This window comes from Telmatherina bonti (genome assembly GCF_933228915.1).
Source record: "Telmatherina bonti genome assembly, chromosome: 8".
Lineage (NCBI taxonomy): Eukaryota > Metazoa > Chordata > Actinopteri > Atheriniformes > Telmatherinidae > Telmatherina > Telmatherina bonti.
In genome coordinates this window covers 8,338,361-8,355,102 of record NC_136626.1, presented here as the reverse complement: position 1 = coordinate 8,355,102, position 16,742 = coordinate 8,338,361, and the positions used below count along the sequence as shown (strand labels likewise).

Genomic DNA, 16,742 nt, shown 5'->3' with positions numbered 1-16,742 from the left:
ACCTACGAGTGCTACACATTGTGGAAACTTCTGCAACAAATTTGGGAAGAACTTTCTGAAAACTATTTAATTTCTATTTTTTGAAGAATGCCACAAGTGTGTTCAGCTGTTATATCTGCCAAAGGTGGCTTCTTTGATGAGTCGAAAGTTTCAAATAAATTTTGGTGTATGAATTGATTCTGTGATTTCTTTTTTGATTATTAGTACTATGCTTTAATTTCAGAGTACAATGATACATTAAACTGCTCAAGTTTCAAGAAATAACTTGAGAAATTAGGGTATTCTAAAACTTTTGACCAGTAGTGTGTATATATACATATATATATATATATATATATATATATATATATATATATATATATATATATATATATATATATATATATATATATATATATATATATATATATATATATGCGTGTGTGTATATATATATATATATATATATATATATATATATATATATATATATATATATATATATATATATATATACTAAAGTAACACGTTGTAGATCTGAATGAATGAAATATTTTTATTAAATACTTAAACTTTCCAATACTTTCCATATTTGAATGTGCTGACAACAAAATCAAACAAAAATTATCAATGAAAATCAAACGTATCAACCCATGGAGGTCTGGATTTGGAGTTATACTCAAAATGAAAGTGGAAAAACACACTACAGTCTGATCCAACTTTGATGTAATGTCCTTTAAACAAGTCAAAATGAGGCTCAGTAGTGTGTGTGGCCTCCGCGTGCCTGTATGACCTCCCTACAACGCCTGGGCATGCTCCTGATGAGGCGGTGGATGTTCTCCTGAGGGATCTCCTCCCAGACCTGGACTAAAGCATCCACCAACTCCTGGACAGTCTGTGGTGCAACTTGGCGTTGGTGGATGGAGCGAGACATGATGTCCCAGATGTGCTCAGCTGGATTCAGGTCTGGGGAACGGGCAGGCCGGTCCATAACATCAATGCCTTCGTGTTGCAGGAACTGCTGACACACTCCAGCCACATGAGGTCAAGCATTGTCTTGCATTAGGAGGAACCCAGGGCCAACCACACCAGCATATGGTCCCACAAGGGGTCTGAGGATCTCATCTCGGTACCTAATGGCAGTCAGGCTACCTCTGGCGAGCACATGGAGGGCTGTGTGGCCCTCCAAAGAAATGCCACCCCACCCCATTACTGACCCACTGCCAAACCGGTCATACTGGAGGATGTTGCAGGCAGCAAAACGTTCTCCACGGCGTCTCCAGACTCTGTCACGTCTGTCTCATGTGCTCAGAGTGAACCTGCTTTCATCTGTGAAGAGCACAGGGCGCCAGTGGCCAGTTTACCAATCTTGGTGTTCTCTGGCAAATGCCAACCATCCTGCACCATGTTGGGCTGTAAGAACAACCCCCACCTGTGGACGTCGGGCCATCATACCACCCTCATGGAGTCTGTTTCTGACTGTTTGAGCAGACACATGCACATTGGTGGCCTGCTGGAGCTCATTCTGCAGGGCTCTGGAAGTGCTCCTCCTGTTCCTCCTTGCACAAAGAAGGAGGCAGCGGTCCTGCTGCTGGGTTGTTGCCCTCCCACGGCCTCCTCCACGTCTCCTGATGTACTGGCCTGTCTCCTGGTAGCGCCTCCATGCTCTGGACACTTCGCTGACAGACACAGCAAACCTTTTTGCCACAGCTCGTGTTGATGTGCCATCCTGGATGTGCGTATATATATATGTATATATGTGTATATATATATATGTGTATATATACATGTTTGACAGAAACATGAGCTGAAATTTAGGATAAAATTGTCCCATAAAGCCCCAGTAATATAGAGCTGAGTGTCATCAGACACTGTGGTCAGACACATGTGTACTCCTCCTTTTGCACGATGGATGGATGGATGGATGGATGGAAGGATAGATGGATGCATGGATGGATGGATGGGGAAGGGTGTGTTGAAAGAGAAGTGTGACTACTTGCAGAAGGTCAGATAACATGTAGCTGACAAGACCTTTCCAGAGGCTTGTAGGGAGAAGGTCAAAGGGTAAGAAAATAACTCTTTCATGATTTCCTCCTAAGTTTTTTTAGACAGTTGTGATAAAATCCTGATATACTGTCTGAGTTAATGTCAGCGTGACAAAAGCTCCTGAACAAAACGTAATCTGAATCAGTTAATGCTATTATAGTTGATGCCACATTTTGGACAGTTAATGGGATGATTAGCAAGGTTCTTCACATTCAAGTGGAGGCCTTTCTGCATGTTTATATGTGTTATGTGTGTGTGTTGGATTTTTCTGTTACCTTTGTGTTTCAGACACATTTCTATTTATCTGTAGATGCAAGAATTGATCTAGAGTTGTAAAATCTAATGTCTGTTTCTCTTCTGACTGCCTGCCATGCACAAGCTGAGGAGCAGTTTTCCATTTATCTCGCTAAACATGCAGTTGGCTGAATAGTTTCCTTTGCACTGTTTAAATTATATAAAATTTTGTATTATTTACTCCTAACATCATGTTTAGTTCACTGACTAGACCGAACAAGCTTAGACTGGTCAATTGTGAAGAGGAAATGCATTTGATGCCCTACATATGTCTTTAGCAAGTACACTTGCTCCTCATGTCTTAGGTGTTTCCCTGCTCCAACACATCAGATTCAGATTAATGAACCTTCATCAAGTTCTTTGCAACCCTGTAAATGATGAGCCATTCATTTTAGCATGGTGTGATGAAGCATGGAAACATGAAAACATGAAGGGCAGCGGTACTTCAGGATCAGAATTAAGAAACACTCTGCTTCTGCTGTTAATGTATAATAAACTAAACCAAAATGCAGAAGCTTGCATGAGTGCTCTCTGCACTGTGGGTGTTTGTGGATTTGTTTACATCCCACAGATGCCATCAGATTTTATTACACTGGTCACTGAGGAGTGGAAAGTCCTTTTTAAGTAATATATGCAGGGGCCCCCACTATCTTGCTGGGTGCTAGTTGTAGGTGATACTGGTTTAAACAAAGTGTGCAGGCTGCAGGTTTTTGGCAAAAGAAAGTTGCATTGCAAGCAAATGAAGATTTTATCCATTTTACACGGCATTGGGTTTAATGTGGTTGATCTCTGCCCGCATTAATGTGACAACATCCTGAATACAGACTAAGTTAAGAGTTTTGTTTATGCTGGAAACGGTGCGTGCATCTGCTGAACAAGCAGCATTAACGTAAATCCCAGGCTCAACTTTGAGTTTAAACATGTAAACAAAGAGAAACCAAAGCAGGAAATCGTCGTTACTTTACTATAGTTACAAAATATCATTTAACTTCTGTTTCCCTGTTTACTTTCAATGTAAATGAAGTCATAGACAGTTTTCACCTCATCACCTCATGTCTCCTGCTCCTTAAAAGTCCACTACTGCAGGAGTCGTAGCGTTGTTCCCATCTCAACCGCTAGATGGCGATATACTCCAGCATATGTGAAACACAGGAGCTCCAACATCTGCAGAACTAGTGAGTGTTTCTCATCATGGAGGGTTGCACAAAGGAAATCAAAAGGGCCTTTAATGTCCAGTATACAATATTCATATTTTCCTTTTTGGACACGTGATTGCTGATGAGTTAAGAGCACCAGAACAAGAAAACAGTGAGTGTTTTCCTCATTCTCACTCTCAAACTTGCTGCAGGTTAGTGTGTATTTTCAACCTGATCTCTCCTTAATCATTATAACACACAGCAGAACACAACAGACCTTATGATATCTTTAACACATTGTGAAGTCTTTACATCGTGAGTTCATTACTGAATGAATTTAACTGCAACATATCTACAATGTAGACAATCTTTCTGTTGTTGTGAAATATAAAAATATTTCCCCAGATGTTGTAAGCGACTGATGATGCTAGTGTCTTACAAAGACCCTGCTACCTCTAAACCATCTGCATACCTGTGTTACACATGTGATGCGTTGACCAAAAGCCGTGTAGACAAAACTGCCCAAGTCTACTTTGAGTTTGTGTGATGAGGCAGCTCTGTGTCAGCCTCTTCTGTTTACTGAGCACTAAAAATACCATGTTGTTGCATTTCCATCCACTCTGGCCCTGTTGTTTCATTTGTTTATGTGGCGTCTGCAGATGTTGACAGCCCATTGAAGTCCACGTAGAAGGGAGCTGCCTCATGGTGCCAAAAACACTTTGAGTTCAGAGGTGGCTGAGAAACATGTTCAAGTTAAGAACGCTCGTTTCCAAAGAAGTGGCATCTGAGCTGAAACTACAGTCTCAAGCTGACAGGAGAAAGCATGTGGTCCACAAATGGTCAACCTTTATATTTCTGGCACTTTTCTATCAACACCCTGCTGGTAGAAAGTAAGGCTGAACAGGAACAATTCCAACGTACTTTTACTCAATCTCCACTTCATTTCAATTCATTGTTACGCTGCTAAAATTATTTTACAACTAGACTCACTTTGGAAGGAGTTTACATTTCAAAGAGATGACCACCTCATAAAACATTAATTCCTCTTTTAGACAGAGCAACTTGAAGGATTAAAATGTTATTCATGTCAACTACGTGTTGATTTGATGATGTTACATGGTTATAATGTGATAATAACCCAGAAATATAACATTTATCTGATTATTCTTTTTTTAGATCATACTTTACTCTCTTCATTTTTTTTAAAAAAATTAACAAAAACAAAATTATTAGCTTTTACTTGATATTGAGTCACCCAAGAAATATATAAAGTATTTTTAAACTGCATTATGCAGCATCAGATCTTTAATTTCCTGATTCACCAAAATCTCCCCTTATTATTCAGAATAGAAATCCTAAATGCAACTAGAAATCATTTAAATTATTAAAATGTAAATCACTCTGAATATTTAAATCTTATTCCCTAAGTTGTGTGTTCTTAAAAGTAAAAGGCGGAATAAACATTTGCAAAAATATTTATCTTTACCCAGAGAAAAAGACTCAAAATCTGTATTTTAACAAAAGCTATCAGTATATTTCTAGATATTACCTGAAATCACATGATTTCAATACAAATTAAAAATCTGGAGGCCTGTTTTGTAAGAAACAAACACCTTGTGAAAAGGAAATGCCTGCATTTAAGTCCTAAAAGTACCAGAATTACCTGCAGCATGGAAGCGCTCATTATGAGGCAGACTCCGTCATGTTAGTATTTATTATTAAGCTAATAAGCATAAAAAAATACTGATCCAATTTTAATGTTCCAAGTTTAAGTTAAATATGGGTTAAATAGAAATTTATTCCAATCCTGAACATGTCTTTCTGCTGTTTTCAGAGTTGCGCAAACCCCACAGAACAAACATCTTTATGCGCAGAAAGAAATCTACATGAAAGTAGCCTAAAATATATATCAGCTTTATTGATCTTTTACAGGACAAAAAAAGGTTTGCAGAGTTATACAATAAGTGCAAGGTTTGTTGCAGTTCGTTAAAGCCTAAAGCGTCGTGTGTGTAGTTACTAATAACATAAAAACATAGTTACATGGAATATAAGTTGTTTGCACGTCTTACAAGAGCAAACACAAAAGATTTCGTGTTTCTGAAACTTCTTTTGAAGAAGAAAGCTTGTCAAGGTTCGTAAAGGCAAAGTGGTTTTTGCTAAAGGCCTCTGGGGTTTCTTCATTCATTTCCTTCAATTCAGGTTTCTCAAGTTCTATTTAAAATAAAAATAAAAAAAAAATAAAAAAAAGATTTTTTGCTGCATGTATGCAAACGTGAACGAGGACCCCACCATGCGTCCTATGAATCCTTCAAAAATAAAAAAAAATATATGAAAGGAAAAAGTGTCCGCTTGTTTGCTCAGATGTGACGGACCTGCAGTTTCTCTGTGACCGTGTTTGTCTTGTCCACGGAGACACGAGAGCTCACATCACGCACGGTTTGATGTCCTGACACACACTCTGGGGATGATGGTGGTGGTGGTGATAGTAGGATCCTCCAGCCGAGGGATGGAAGGAGGAGATGCCGTTAAAGTTCAACACAAAATCCTTTCTGTCACACACCGAGGAATGGCTCTGATAGCGTGGAATTCCCACTGTGGCAAAAGGACAGATGGAGAAGCCTCAATATGTGCAGGAACAGGTCGAGATAAACCTAAATCCTAGATCATGAGAGCTAGAAAACAGATTTTCATTCAAATATGTTGCAGAAAAGCAGTTGGTGTTAGATATTGTTTGTGTTTTAGGTGTAATTTTAACATAAAGCTTTTTTTTTTTTTTTAAATTATTAATAATAATAATAATAATAATAATAATAATAATAATAATAATAATAGTAATAATCCAAAAACATTGTATTGTCTCTGGCCTGTTTATAAATAGATTAAATACAAAATATAATAATCTATAAAGTTTAATAAAAGACGTAGTTTTGCACCAAAATGTTAAAATAATTTATTTAAGTTCCACTTATTTATATAAAACTAACATCCAGAGATTTGAAGCGTGAATTTGTCCCTTTTTGTGGCTTTTTCCCCAGAGCCCACGGCGCAGGAACGACCCCGCTGCTGTCGCTTTTCCTTTCTGTTTACTGCAGACAGAAAATTAAGACTGAGAAGCCCAAACTTTAACTCTGGTTTTAAATCCCGTCATTTTGTGTTTTGTAAGTGAGCCTCTGTTCCCAAACCAGAAACAGAAACAAGGAGGCTTCCTCGGGGTCATAAGGACTCCAGATGTGACTGTTTTTCAGGGGAAGACAGCAGGCTTTATCCTCCGGGCCACGGCTTTCTGCCCCGTGCCCGTTTCCACAGACATCACACACACACACACACACACACACATCTCAGACTGACACTACTGTATCTCAGCCTCTGTGTGTGTTCGTGTGTGTGTGTGTGTGTGTGTGTGTGTGTGCGTGTGTGTGTGTGTGTGTGTGTGTGCGTGCACTCCGGGACATTTTTTCTTCGCCCAGGCTCAATCAAGCCTGTTAGGTTTAACAAGGCCTTCCGTCTCTGGTGGACACGCCGAGGTGGAAACCCACCGCCGGTGTGGTCCGACCTGCACAGTCTTTGTTTAGTTAACCTCTGGGACCTTTTCGGGCTCCAGCGTGGGCTACTCGCCTTCGTGAAATCCCCAGACTTTAGTAAAGTCTCACTGTGTTCTGTTAAAGCCAATGGGGGTGAACTGGGAGGGGGAGCAAGACGCAAAACTGCTTTTCTTTATTTATTAATTAGGCAAAATATCCTGTGACGCAGGAAATCCTGCAAACTGAGGGGGAACACTAAAAATGGCTTCATTTTAAGTCGCGCTTCATTTGTTTTAAATGTTGTGGGAAAATGTTATTTTCAGCATTTGAGGAATCCACTCAGTAAACCTGCGTGGGTTAAATTATCACTTAATCTTTTTGTGCAATTTGATGATTAAATAGAAAAACAACACATTTTTTTCTTTTTGTGTGAAAATGACAGAAATCAGTAAAACATAAAAAAAAGAATAAATTATTTTAGATGAAACGAATCTAATAATTGAAATGAATAAATTGTAAATTTGTTATCTAACCAGCAGGAAAAGGTTTATTCAGACATTTAGACATAATTTTACATTTTAATAATTCTAAATTATGTAAAGTCTTTTTATGGTCTTAACTTTGACATTTTCGCCCTGAAAATATTTAGAAAGAAGCAACTTTCTGCAGCAGATTCAAGCTGGATTTAATTTAAAGATATAAAGTCCTGCAAATAAAAACCAAACACTGTTGCGTTTCTGGTAATGAAGTCATATTTAACAGGTTGTGGTTTGAGCAGGAGCTGCTGGTACCTGAGATGTCAGTGGAGTGGCTGTCCCTGCCGTTCTGGTGGAGATAACTCTGCTCCAGGGAATAAGGCGACATACCGGAATGTAAACCAGAGGATGCTGGGCTGCTGGAGGCCAGAGGCTGCTGTTTGATATAGTGGGACCCGCCGGAGGACGCCCAGTGTGCGGACGTGCTGGCGTATGGGGAGTGGCCGTCCAGCGCGCTGGCCATGGCCGGAGATGACGGCACGGGACTGCTACTGCTGTCCGGTCCGTACTCCCCGTTGGGAGGCACAGGACAACTCGCCATATACGTGGAGCCTGGGCTCGGGGACATGTGTGGTACGTGGTGGCCGCCGCTCAGACCGTCGTACCCCCCAGCCATCGAATTACTCATCATGTCCAAGTTGTAGCTGTTACTGTGGCAGGCGAGGGTGGCGGAGGGAGACTGGAAGTCGAAGCTCTGCGGGAGGATGGAGGTGCCGAAGCCGATGCCATTCATCATCCGATACATGGGCTTCAGAGCTTGACATTTTCTTCTGAAGCCTCTGGGTCTGCGGCGGAACGAGCCCTCTTCGAACATGAATTCACTGCCCGGGTCGATGGTCCAGTAGTGGCCTTTCCCCGGCCTGCCCAGTCCTTTAGGCAGCTTGATGAAGCACTCGTTGAGCGAAAGATTATGCCGGACTGAATTCTTCCAGCCCTGATAGGAACCCCTGAAGAAAGGGAAGCGAGCCTGGAGGAACTGGTAGATCTCACTGAGTGTCAGGCGCTTGGTGGGAGAGCTCTGGATGGCCATGACTATGAGGGCGATGTAGGAGTACGGCGGCTTTTCCGGTCGCCTCAGTCCGGAGCTTGTCTTCTTTCCCTTTACACCCGTGGACGAGCTTTCTGTGGCGGCCTGTGGACTTAGCATGGCGGGGTGCAGTACGCCGGACGCCGGGCTGGATCTCAGAGGAGGCGGAGGGTCCAGCTGCTGCTGAGGGGTCTCGGTCGTCATGTCAGCTCTGACGTACAGCTGGCGTAGAGAGAGGGAGGGAGAACAGACGAGCTGTGAGGTGTTTCACAGAAGAAATATGTCAAGTTTCAGTGGTCAGTGTCGTTGCAAGTGAGCGTTACACCGCCAGTGGTCCCCAGAATCCTAGTGCAAAATGGAGTGAAATCTGTCTCCAGTTACGCACGACTCTCCCGTTACGCACGGTCCTGCTTTGACGCATGCAGAACGCACGGCGGGTACGCACACTGACAGAGAGAGGAAGAGGAAAAGAGTGGGGGGGGGGGGGGGCAGCTGGTCATCCACTTGAGACTTGAGTGTCCGGAGCTGCAGCTGAATGCAGGGGCTCCACTGGGTGTCACGCCGGCGCTAAGTGGCGCTGTGTGACGCGCCAGGTCGCCATCGACCGCCTTAATAATCCCACAAGTGGAGGAAGCACGAAAACCCTTCGGCTTCTTGTGCGCAAAAGTCCAGATAAACAAAGCCCGACCACCTATCATTTCATAAATCTTTCTTCCCTCCGTGAGACCCCCCACCCTTTCTCCTCACGCGCACTCTGCGCATGAAATCTCCCTGAAATCAGTGACGAATGGAGTCCCCTCCCTCCCGCCCTCCAGCAAAAACCTGGCCCAAGTCCACTTACCGTTCTTAGCAGCTTTAGAGCCCCACATTCTCTCCACTCCTCGTCTTCTGTCATCCCTCCCACCCCTTCTCTCCAAACTCGGACTACACGCAATTAAGCCATCTATCAAAGCTCCCCCAGACATCCCAATCAACAGCCCCACACGCCAGCCACACAAGTAAAAAATATGAGCTATTTTCCCCCCGATTGTCTTTCTGTGATGCTGGGATTTCAGTCCGATGTGCCACAGAACATAAACACGAATAAACCACCACAATATGTGCAAAATGTCCAGCTCCTATGTGACTCCAGAATGCCCCAAAACATTCACATGAGCCTTCATGCTCACATGTACCCCAGAAAAGATCAATGTGAAGCAATGAAAAACGAACAGTCTTGTATTATTTGTATTATTTTGCTCATAATTTCCTCCCAAAATGGTCCAGAGGATAACAAAAACAAACTGTCGCGGTGCCGGACTGGGGCGAGGAGTGTGAGAGATGGAGAGGTGGTGGTCTTTACCATGCGTGTGTAAGCGGGGGGTTGCTCTGAGTAAATGACTTTGACATGAGTGGAAGCAGGCTTTTTCCATCAAGCCCAGCCCTGGATACCACACACAGCGCGCCAGTGTCAGCTTACCGCCTCGGGCCAGAGTCGGTCCCATGGGCCCCGCGTTCATTAGAGAGAGAAAAGCGAAATTAGGCGAGCGGGCGTCGACAGTTTCCTCCCCTATGGAGACATCACACACAGATTTGTCCAACATGATGGACTTATATATCCCATAAAGGTAATATCAACATCCAGCCAAGTTGAGATTATTGGTCTTTGAAGAAAGAAGAAAGAAAATTGTCCCCAAAATTCCTCTTTTTTTTTTTTTTTTTTTTTTTTTTTTTGCTAATTATTACGTCGAATCACACCAATTGTTCTTTTTTTTCTTTTAAAAAAAAAAAAAAAAAAAAAAAATTCTGCTAATTTCATGCACACAGGCCTCACATTAGGCTGAATGCTGGAGTCCCAACACACCCCTGAGGACTTTGCAGGTTAAAAATTTGCGTTTTAAAAATTTATTTCACACCTTTTAAAAGTTAATCCTGCTGAATCCCTTCCGAACGGGAGACTTTTTAAAGGTTTAGATAGAAGCAGGAGGAGTTTCCAAACAACAACAAGCTCTAATAATAACCTTTGCACTTTGCACAACAAAGGCTACGCGGATAAAATCATGTTCCACGACAACGCATGCAGCGGTGGAGGAGCTTAAAGGCCCCAGAAATTTCCTGCGACATGAAAACTTCTGACCCCCGCGGAGATCAGGATGCCTTGCTTCGCAGAGGGGATCTTTGTTCTGGAGCTCTTTGAAGGCTGTGATCCGGCTGCTTTTACGCACTCTGGTCGGACTCCATTCTAATTTAGTCTTTAGGAAACATCGGCGACAACTTCTCAGTCGTTTTCATAGTTTTGTCTCTAATGCAGCCTCTGCTCAAGGCCTACTGGGCCACCTCCCTGAATGAAGGGTTTGTGTTTATTTTCATGTCCAGGCATGGATGTGTAGTTTATCTGAAAATATGAGGCGGATTTAGAAAGAATGTTTTGGTCTGCGTGGACTCAAGCCCATGATGGGCGTCTTTAAACTAAACTGATGAGGTTTTAGGGCCCGTTTTAGATAGAATAATTCTTTTTTATTGTTGAATTTAAATATTAAATTTTAAAAAAGAAACTCATTTTTGTTTATTTATAAGATAAAAACCATCCTTATAGTCAGACCAGATACATTTAATCGCGCGTTTTGTGTGCATCCAAACAAAATGAAATTAAATGTTATAAATCCCGTGTTCAGGCCTTCTTTCAGAGTAATCTAGTATTGTTTTGGCTGCTGGGCTTTTGTCATGACCTGCTTCCTGTGGCGGTGCGGGGGCTTTGGAGCTGCCTCTGCGGGGCTCTGGGAGGTCACGCGCGGTTCACTTTGCCAGAGTGACAGACTGTTTAGACTTCCTAACATTGTGCCTGCCTGCAAGTTTGGTTTTATTTCACTGCGGCTCTCATGTGTGAGAAGTCTTCATCCAGCTCTTCATCGGGCTGCACGGACCCAGATCCACGGAGACGCACGCACCAGAACCTTGGTAGAGCGCGCGCATCACAACAAATAGGAAGTAAACATTGTTAGGATGAGTGGAGACAGCTGGAACCACGTGACTGCCCCTCAGACAGGTGTGCTGTTCCGGAGTTTCACCTGCAGGTTGCAGCATTGTTCCTGAAACTAGAAGCGTGTCTCACCTGTCACCTGCCCCACGCACCTGCCTGGCCCACGCGTCACCTGCCCCACGCACCTGCCTGGCCCACGCGGGCCAGTTCAGCATGCGTGTCTCATCAGACTGATCCCATCAAATGGGAAATGCTTTCTGTTAATACATCACTTTAAGGGCTTTTACAAATATGAGAACAATAAAACATAAATTTCCCCTTGGGGATTAATAAAGTATTTTTCATGAATGAATATTTGTATGAAAAAACAAACAAATATATACGTAAATAAGTCTTTGCAGCCAGAATGACCTCCAGCAGGTTGTCAGATCCTTTATATCTGACAAGATATTTTCTACAAAATATCTTTCTATTAAACAGAAGGAAAATTCATCTGAAAAGAAAGATTTTCTCTATTAAATTTTCCTTTAAACTGCAATCATTTCCTGAAACACACTGCTGGAATTTAGTGAGAAAAAGTTTATCTTCTGTTAACTAAAATGTTTCTAATAAGGCTAAAAACTAATTAATTTATGGAAACGCCAGAAAAAAACATTTTATTTGAGTTCTTATGTGAAACAAAGACGTGAAGCTGCAGAGTTTTTAAAAAAAATTTTTTTTATTTTATTGGATGCATAAGGAATAACATGGAAATCATCAGACAATAAAAGAACCGCCACACATATTATTATTATTATTATTATTATTATTATTATTATTATTATTATTAAGAGTTATTCCTTAAAAGCACATCGTCTGGATGTTTTCCACATGTCGCCATGGACCGGGTCTGCTGAGTCTGGGTCCGTTTCAGGACCGCGGAGAGCAACAGAATCCTCCTCCGGACCTGGACGGAAACGGACTCCATGTCTGAGGATTATTTTACATAATAAACTTGTCATTATAAAGTATTAAATGCAGCAGTGGGACATGTTTAAATCTTATTTTCTGGTTAATTCTCTTTAGTGGCAACTTTTCATCACCATTAAATCCTTTTGATATATTTGTATTATTTATTTCGCACATTTCAGTGGTGTGATAATGACAAATATAGCTTCCCTTGAAGTGAATTCATTTCTAATGTAACTTTTCTGGAGGAAAAGAAAATCTTTGTGTTTCAGATTTTTTCATTCAGTCATTTAAAACTCTTAAAGTTGTTTATTTCAGATGAGAAATTGTGTTTAACACGACAAATGTGTGTTTTATCAGCACTTTGGCATCCGTGTGGACCTAAATAAATAACACACGCTCAATACTACCCCGCCCCCCTCCCAGCCCCCTAATTTATAGTCTCTATAAAGACTATAAATTCTATTATAAATTATAAATTGGAGATAGTAAACAGAACATAAAATATAACCTTAATTTCTGTCCTTAAATTTTGTTGAACAGGTGTAAAGCCCTCTCACAGCCCCAACACCTGCTCCTACTCCAACCCCCCCCCCCCCCCCCCCCCTCCCCCCCCTCCACACACACACACACACACACACACTTTCTAATGAACAAATCAGAACAGCGTGGTCCCGTTGATTCACTTTTTTATTCAGAAAAATACCAAGCATGCATCAATCAATCAACCAGTCTGAGGAAAGGCAAAGCATTGCCCAAGCATGGTGCAGCCACGTCCTTCTCACTGCAGCTCTGTCAATAGTTTAATATATTCATATATTATATACAAATCAATATTTATACAGCAGGTCATACAAAACATGAAAATATAAATAGAACAGTTTCAACATGGCACTTTGTTGCCATTATTCAGTAGAAATGACCAGTGAACCAAACATGGATACAAACAAACTCTCTGTAAATATATTTAATGCTCACAACACACACACACATACACACACACAAACACACACACGAGCGCAGAAACACACACACAGAGGAATGTCTTTGCGATGACACAACATTTTGCTCCTCGCGCATGTTTTGACAACAACCATGTTGTTTGTTTGTTTGTTTTTTAACTCTGTCATCGTGAGTCAGTCTGCGTCCCCGAAGAGTTGAAGCACTAAAAGCTACAGACAGACAGAGAGAGAGAGAGCCCAGAAGTGCACATTACAGCTGAGAACACACAAGTGTGACATGATCCAGGTGCTTCATGACAACAAGGAGTCTATGTGAAAACCTCTGGCCTTGCTGGGCAGCTGGAAGGCGGCCTCCGGCGCGCGCATGCCCGCTGCGGTCTGCTGGAGGTATGGAGGCGCATCTCTGCCGGCCTCTGTGCTGCTGTACGCCACCTCTGCCAGGTAACCGTGCTGTAGCGGAAAGTTCAGAGTGTAAGGTAGTGTGTGGGCCCCTGGGGACCAGTACAAGCGGGGCCCGAGGTTCTCAGCCTCAGGGTGACTGTCCTCCCTCCGTTTGAATGGCGTGCTGAGGATGCTGTCGATGGCGAAGGAGCTGCAGAACTTGGCCCCCACCCTCTCCTCAGCAGCAGGGAGGCGGGTGTCCTCAGAGAGGATGTCTGGACCCTCCTGCTCTTTGGGGGTCCTCTTTGCGATGCGCTTCCTCCTGCGGCGGAACACCCCATCAGCAAAGGTGTACTCGCTATGTGGGTTGAGCATCCAGTAGTTGTCCTTCCCCCAGGGCCTGGACGGGTCCCGCAACACTTTGAGGAAGCAGTCGTTGAGTGACAGGTTGTGGCGCACGGAGTTCCTCCAGCCGGTGTAGCTGCCGCGGAAAAACGGGAACTTCTTCATCAGGAAGTCGTTGATCTCCGCCAGCGTGAGGCGGCCGCTGCTGGACTCCCGGATGGCCATGGCGATGAGGGCGATGTAGGAGTACGGAGGCTTGGGTCTGCGGGTGTAGGGCTTCCCCTTGCCGCCGTCGCCGCTCTGGTTGACAGGTGCCGGGCTGTTGGCCACGCAGTCCCCGTCCGAGCCCAGCTCGTCCCCGGACAGAGGAGACGGGGCCCCTCCGTCTGCGTCCATGCACAGCTCCAGCGGCTTCTGCGCGAAGTGGTGCGCAGAGAAAACTTCAAGTTTCATTTCTTCCAAAAGGACAATCTTCTTCCTGTGACCTGAAATGTTGTGTCAGAGCAGCGGAGCAGGTGGAAATGTCCTGCCAGCAGAGAGAAAGGTCGAAGTGTTGTGTCTTGTAAGCGCGCCTGGAGGCACCCTGGAGCTCAGTGTGGAGCTGCAGAACACAAATCTATCTCCGGCGACACGCTTGTCTTGCTATAATATAATGCTTCTGCAAGCAAGGGACGGCCCAGAGGCGGGGTTTTCAGCTGTTCATAGAAATGATATGATGGAGCAAAACGCTGTCATCCCACAGAGGGAAGAGAAAAAAGAAAAAAAGAGGGAAGGTAGACGTAAGGCAAGACAGGTATGTTGAATATTATTACATAGATATATGTAATTATATTCTATCTATCTATCTATCTATCTATCTATCTATCTATCTATCTATCTATCTAATTTTGTGTATTTGTTCATTTATTTATTTACAATTTTGCACATTGCAAAGACATCATCTCTACACACACACAAAAAAAAAACAGACAAAAAGAAAACAACAGAAAGCAGACAGATAGACAGATAGATGTAGCTACCACAGATAAACAGACAAGCCTGTTGCTGCGCTTCATCTTCACCTCTGTCATCTCCACCGGCTCCTGTGGAACGAGGAGGTAACGCCAACTCAAAACAGAAATTAAAGACAAAACAAAGAATAATAAATAGATGAGCATGATTTTCTGTGCGTGTCTTTGACCTGCGATGGACTGGCAACCCCCCCCCCCCCAACACACACACACACATTGTCGGCACCTTTGCGTAAAGGGCATCAGCAGAAAGTGGCTGAAGATTTGGATGAGTTCCACGGAGCGCAGAATGAATGACATGTAAGCTCTCTGGTTTAGCAGGAACACTCAGGGAATGAACCACAAAGATTCTGTGAAAGGTCAGAAGTTCAGAGAAGAAGACCATCACACACCTGCATGCGAAGAAGCACCGAAACATCAGCAGCTCCAAGCAAAATAAGAGTCGATTTAATCCGTTTCAACCAGGTTTTACTCTGAAAAGGCTGGGATTAGGTTCATTTCTTAGTTTTATTTGCTTGGGAATTGGTGCCATTGACGACAAAAATGCTTATATGTTATATTTGCTTTATAGATTTTGTTTTTATACAAGTAAACATGCATACCAAACCATTTCTATCAGTTTGGCAGAGTTTCCTTGGAGCAGTTTCCTGATTAAACTGGATTTTTACTGCACAGAGTTCTAGAGAAGCACCGGTCCAAAGAGACTGTAAAAAGTTCAGGTGGTTGTCAGAAACGTCCAACACTAAACTTCCAAAAGCTCAAAGTGATCAATTTTTTCTCTTTCATGGTATTTTATGAAGCTTGAAGTGACAGAGAAAAGTCTCTGATATGAAGAACATATTCCCATAATTTCCTCTTGACAGTATGATGTCACGACTAGATCTAAACATCCTTCTGTCAGGACATTTTTTGCAGATGACTTGGATTAAACTTATAAATCCTATTTAATGGCATTTAATGATCAAACTCCTAAAGCTTTCATCGGAAGTGCTGTCACACTCGTCCCATGATTCCTAGTAACACGTAAGGGGTAATCTAGTATAGCGTTTAGTAAGTCTGGCTAGCACTGGTTTAAGTAAACTCACCCCCTTGACACCAGTAAATCAACTGTTAGTCACACAACTCTCCTGTCAACACGTCAGCTAGCTGAGGATTCAGACACAGGCTGGAAAGTAAACACGAGTTACAAGCCAGTTAAACTGTCATCTCTGGCACTCCTCTCAGCTGCTCGGAGGCCCCGAACAACTTGTTTTAGGTTAAATCTGCACAGTGTTCTAATCATACACACATGTAAACCAATAGAAGTGTATTATTAGATTTAATACACACTTGTTATTATGCCCCCCATGTAAACGGGGAAGATAGAGAGACAAAACCCAAACAGCAGGACAGATCTGTGATATGAATCTTTGCTGAACAACATGAGAAGTTTTGTCTACATCTTTAAAAATTTATCTAATCATCAGTTTGGATTTTTAAGACAGACGATTTTTTAGATATCCTAAACCGTTTGCACGTGGGTGTGAAAATGGCAGTGTTGATGAGGTGCGTCTGTCTGTTTTTCAAGTTTTGTTGAAAGGTCTGAAGGTGGCTTGTTT

At 42.6% G+C, this 16,742-nt stretch overlaps 2 protein-coding genes across 2 annotated transcripts; both read right to left on the bottom strand.

Annotated features, from left to right (window-relative positions):
• Positions 1–5,877: 5,877 nt before the first annotated feature.
• On the bottom strand, positions 5,878–8,743 carry foxf2b (forkhead box F2b; the record flags this gene model as incomplete). The annotated part of the gene is made up of 2 exons (XM_079244530.1): positions 5,878–6,047; positions 7,768–8,743. The coding sequence occupies 2 exons, from the start codon at positions 8,741–8,743 to the stop codon at positions 5,878–5,880; spliced, it is 1,146 nt and encodes a 381-aa protein (XP_079100656.1).
• A 4,956-nt stretch (positions 8,744–13,699) lies between these two features.
• foxq1b (forkhead box Q1b) lies at positions 13,700–14,587 on the bottom strand (the record flags this gene model as incomplete). The annotated part of the gene is made up of 1 exon (XM_079245073.1): positions 13,700–14,587. The coding sequence occupies one exon, from the start codon at positions 14,585–14,587 to the stop codon at positions 13,700–13,702; it is 888 nt and encodes a 295-aa protein (XP_079101199.1).
• Positions 14,588–16,742: the final 2,155 nt, after the last annotated feature.